The sequence below is a fragment of the Macrobrachium nipponense genome, chromosome 27 (assembly GCF_015104395.2).
Source record: "Macrobrachium nipponense isolate FS-2020 chromosome 27, ASM1510439v2, whole genome shotgun sequence".
Taxonomy (NCBI): domain Eukaryota; kingdom Metazoa; phylum Arthropoda; class Malacostraca; order Decapoda; family Palaemonidae; genus Macrobrachium; species Macrobrachium nipponense.
Window position 1 is genome coordinate 35510886 of NC_087216.1, and position 4426 is coordinate 35515311.

The 4426-nt window shown below is 34.9% G+C and overlaps 1 protein-coding gene across 1 annotated transcript in view; it reads left to right on the forward strand.

The window, feature by feature from the left end:
* Positions 1 to 3927, forward strand: part of LOC135200584 (isoleucine--tRNA ligase, cytoplasmic-like) — a 39737-nt gene extending 35810 nt beyond the window's left edge. Inside the window, exon 5 of the mRNA XM_064229209.1 lies at positions 3719 to 3927. Coding sequence (XP_064085279.1) covers positions 3719 to 3912 — 194 coding nt within the window. The 3' untranslated portion in view covers positions 3913 to 3927. The remainder of the gene's footprint in view (positions 1 to 3718) is intronic.
* The last annotated feature ends 499 nt before the right edge of the window (positions 3928 to 4426 follow it).

The following is a 4426-nucleotide window of genomic DNA, read 5'->3' on the forward strand; positions in this document are numbered from 1 at the left end:
AGTACATTTAATGAAGTTGTAGCAATGGATGTGGGAGAGCTAGAACAGAGAAAGTTCTTGGTAATGGTGGATATAGCAACGAAGTATTGTCAGGCGTTTTGGATAAAAGATAAGAAACCAAAAACTATTATAAAGGCACTTTCTGATGGTTAGTTTGCTATATTTGGAGTGCCTGCCAAAATAATGTCAGACAATGGGGGAGATTTTCAAAACTAAAAAGTAAGGAGGATGGCAGAAAGATGGAATATTAAAGTATTTGCCACAGTATCGGAATCTCCATGGAGCAAGTGATTATGTGAAAAGACTGTAAGCATAATATTCAAAGAAAGTTTAAGATGATAGAGGATGATGAAGTGGATTGTTCCATAGCATTAAATGGGTAGTGAGTGCTAGGAACTGCTTAATAAATAATGGAGGTTTCTCTCCTAACCAATTAGTATTTGGAAAAAACCCTTCTTTGCCTAATTTAATGGGAGAAGATAGTTAAGTCCTGCAAGCAGAGAAAAAGGTATGGAAGAGAGTATAGTAAGGGATAAACTGAATGCAGTGCATAAGGCAGCAAAGTGTTTATCGAAAATGAGCCTTGTAATAGAATAAGCATTGCTTTAGATAAAAATTCAAGACTTAAATTTGAAGAAGCAGTTGTTGGAGATAAGGTATTCAATAAGAGAGAAATTGAAAATGAATGGAGAAGACTTGCTCAGGTAGTGGGATTATCAGGGAAGACAGTAGTTGTTAAACATGGGGATTCTTAAGGAGAAGTTGCTAGAATACATGTTACTAGGATTCAAAGACTATCACCTGAAACAGAAAAGATATCTAAAATGGATAAATTACATATTGTGAAAGGTAGATCCTATGCCCCAAATGAAGGGAATGTAGATAGGCAGGAAGGAAAGATAATTATGGGCTGGAGAAGGAATGCAGACACAGAAGAGGCTATAGAAAGAGGTGTGGTAGAAGAAACAGTGGAAGATGACTGGGAAAGTGAGTTTATATAAGAGGTACCCAAATTCAAAACGGGAAACGGAGTTAGAGGTATAAACAGTGATTCAGGACAAGTAGAAGAAGGGACTAAATTAAAACTCTTGCATGAAAAAGATAAGCAAATCTTTGGCTGATTCATACAATGTACAAGACACATTCAAGTGACAAGGGATGGGTTAACTTGAGGGATTGTAGTCGTGTAGAAAAAATTGAAGATGGATAGATGTTGCTTGGATTTGAAAATAGAAGTGAAATTGATTGTAAAGAAAAAGAACTACCAAGTTGTATTGGAAACAAAGTATATGAGGAGATAAGTCATGTCGGACACAAAGCTATATCTACAAGATGGATAGTAACTGAAAAGGTAAAAGGGGGGGGAAAGGATATGTAAAGCAAGATTAGTAGCTAGAGGTTTTGGAGAAGAGATGGCTGAATGGGAAAAATACACTCCTACATGCAATACTGAAATTTTAAAATTTTGTTGGACAATAATAAAATTGAAAGATTGGAACTGTGATACATTAGATTTTAAAACTGCATATGACAAGGTGATGAAATACAGAGAGAAGTACAGTGGACCCCCCGTATTCGCGATTCTCCAGATTTGCGGACTTTAACACTTCGCGGATTTCTCTCGGGAACGTTTTTCCCTGCATTTTTCGCAGAAAATTCACAAGCATTCGCGGTATTTTTTCTATGGTAAATATCCACAAATTCCTGGTTTTTTTTTTATGAATTTCATCATAAAAAATGCACTTTTTGTGATATAAAACTATTAAAAAAAAACCATGTATGGAAATTTTTAGTGGGTTTTTCTTGAGTTTTAACTAACAAATAGGCTGTTTTTAGCATTTTTATAGGGGTTCCAAACATTCGCGGGTTCTAACTATTCACGGGGGGTCTGGTACGCATCCCCCGCGAATACGGGGGGGACCACTGTATACTTAAAACCACTTAGGGAAGATGGTTTGAGTGGATTATGGAAATTGAAGAAAACTGTTTATGGGCTCTAGGTGGTAAAAGTAGTGGAGGGGCTTAAAGGCGAGAGAAGTAGACTAGAACGTAAGAGTATATTCTTGGGGAGAAAAGACAATAAATTGAATGGTAGTGTGTGTACACATGTAGATAATTTGTGCTATGGAGGAAATAGAGGATTTTTAAAGAAAACACCATTGGGAAATTGCAAGTAGGAGAACAAGAAAGTAAAAGTTTTAAGTATATAAGAGTAATAGTAGAGCAGAAGGAAGATAAATTCTATAAAAACTAGAAACTAAAAGATTTACAGGTAATAGTGTTAGAACAAAAGGAGTTAACAGAGTACAGATCAGTTGTAGGACAGATGATTGGGTATTGCTACATACCATCCTAGAAATATCATACGATGCTAGTGAATTAAGGAAAGCTTTTAATTTTAAAGAAGGTACAACTCAAGATATGTAAAAGTTTATTAAAATTGTGAGAAAAACTAAGAACATAATGGGAGAAGTTACAATAAGTTGGAAGAAGAAAGGATTTATTGGGAAGCCTTTGCAGATGCTTCATTTGGGAACAGTGTAGAAGATTGTCGTACTCAATTGGTTTATGTTATATTCTTGACTTGACAGATGGTAAGAGAAGTTCCATACAGTTGAAGGCCAGAAAACCCCTGAGAGTAGCAAAATCTGCCTTTGAAACAAGCTCTGAGTTTGGGTGATATATTTGAGACATTTGTGGGAGGAGTTAGTAGGAGGGAGAAAATCAAGTGTTGGTTAATACTGTTGGTAAAACACTAATGACCAATAAAATTGTGTATACTGGTGTAAGTAGCAAGAGATTAAAAATAGATATTGCAGCAATAAGAGAAGCAATAGAATCTGGGGAAATGAAGGAGGTGAGATGGATAAAAGAAGATCAAATAGCTGATGTATTAACTAAAGCAGGTGGTGCAGGGGAAAATATTAGAAATTATGTAGAAGGTAAAGAGTTGGTGAATAAAAGTAAATTAGAGGGGATTAGGTTAGGAAGAGGTTGGAGGGGAGGGAGAAAGAGATAAGCGTGATTATATATCAGTTTAGTCATTGTTATTTTATTTTATTTTCTGTATTGGTGAAATTGGTGATGTATTTAAAATTGTGTTGTGATGTCATAGAGAATGACATCATAGAAAAGATGGCGGCGGCATGGGGTGGAAAAGTAAACAATAACAGAGCATGCAGAAGAGGATGCATCTTCACAGTAACCTTACAGGTTTCTGTGAAGATTCCTAACTTGAGCAAGACTACTCTTGGACTCAGCAGGAAGTTACAAGAGTCCTTTTTCCCCTTGCTCACATTTGTGATGGATTGTGACCTATCCAGGTGATTTCAGTTTCCAGTAAGTTGACTGTGATGACCTCCCACATGAATAGAGATTGTTTGCATTTCCTTTGTAACAAATAACGAAGTAAAGGGTGTTGAATCCCGAACTCATACCATTTGATCTCTAGTTTACTACCTTGTTACCAGATATCATTGACGAGTTTCAGCTTTTGCAAAGGAATACTTTTAGTTAATAGGCTCTGGTTTGTATATTTAGAAAATATACAAAATACTTTTTACCGTATTTTCGTCAAAACATTTTTCTAATAATAAAGGGCCATGCTAATTTATTATTATACTTTGTGCTGTTCATTTTGACCTATTCTTGGCCAACCTAGTGAAAAAATTAAAGTACAGTATATATAAATTTAATTTGAAGTTTCTCTATATTTCAGACTTCAGAAATGATTACAAAACGCTCTATCCTTGGTATATGGAGACCATTTGGTGGATATTTTCACAGCTATATCAGAAGGGCTTTGTGTATCGTGGCTTCAAGGTGATGCCTTTTTCAACAGCTTGCTCCACACCCCTCTCAAATTTTGAAGCTGGCCAAAATTACAAAGACACTCAAGATCCTTCAGGTTAGCTTCAATATTTAATTTAACTCATGGGTTGAATATTCAATTTGGTAAATCTGTGGACAGTATTTCACTTTTTTCTTTGTCTGCTTAATACCCTTAGTTTGTTCCTGCCAAGAGCCTTTAGCTAGTTCAAGTTGAAGTTAGAAAGAGAAAGGAAAAATAAGTTGTTAAAAGAAGACTGTTAATGTCATTGTAATGGCTTTGAGAAAGAATTGTGTTGTTACTTGTGACATTGGTAACCAACCAAGAGTACTTTTGTTGCTGTAATTGAAAATATGTAATAGGATCCTAGTGAGAGATTGATTTTGATTTAAAATACATTGGAACAATTTTATTATTGCAGATAGGTTTATGTTAGATGTGTCATCAATTGTCGATTACCAGTTTCATAATAATAATATACTGAATTAGCAAGTTGAAGCTTATTTATTCAAAATACATACTCAAAAAATATACAACATTTATTTGATAGAGACTTATTTTATTTCAACCGTTTTCTCTTATTTTCTATTCACATTG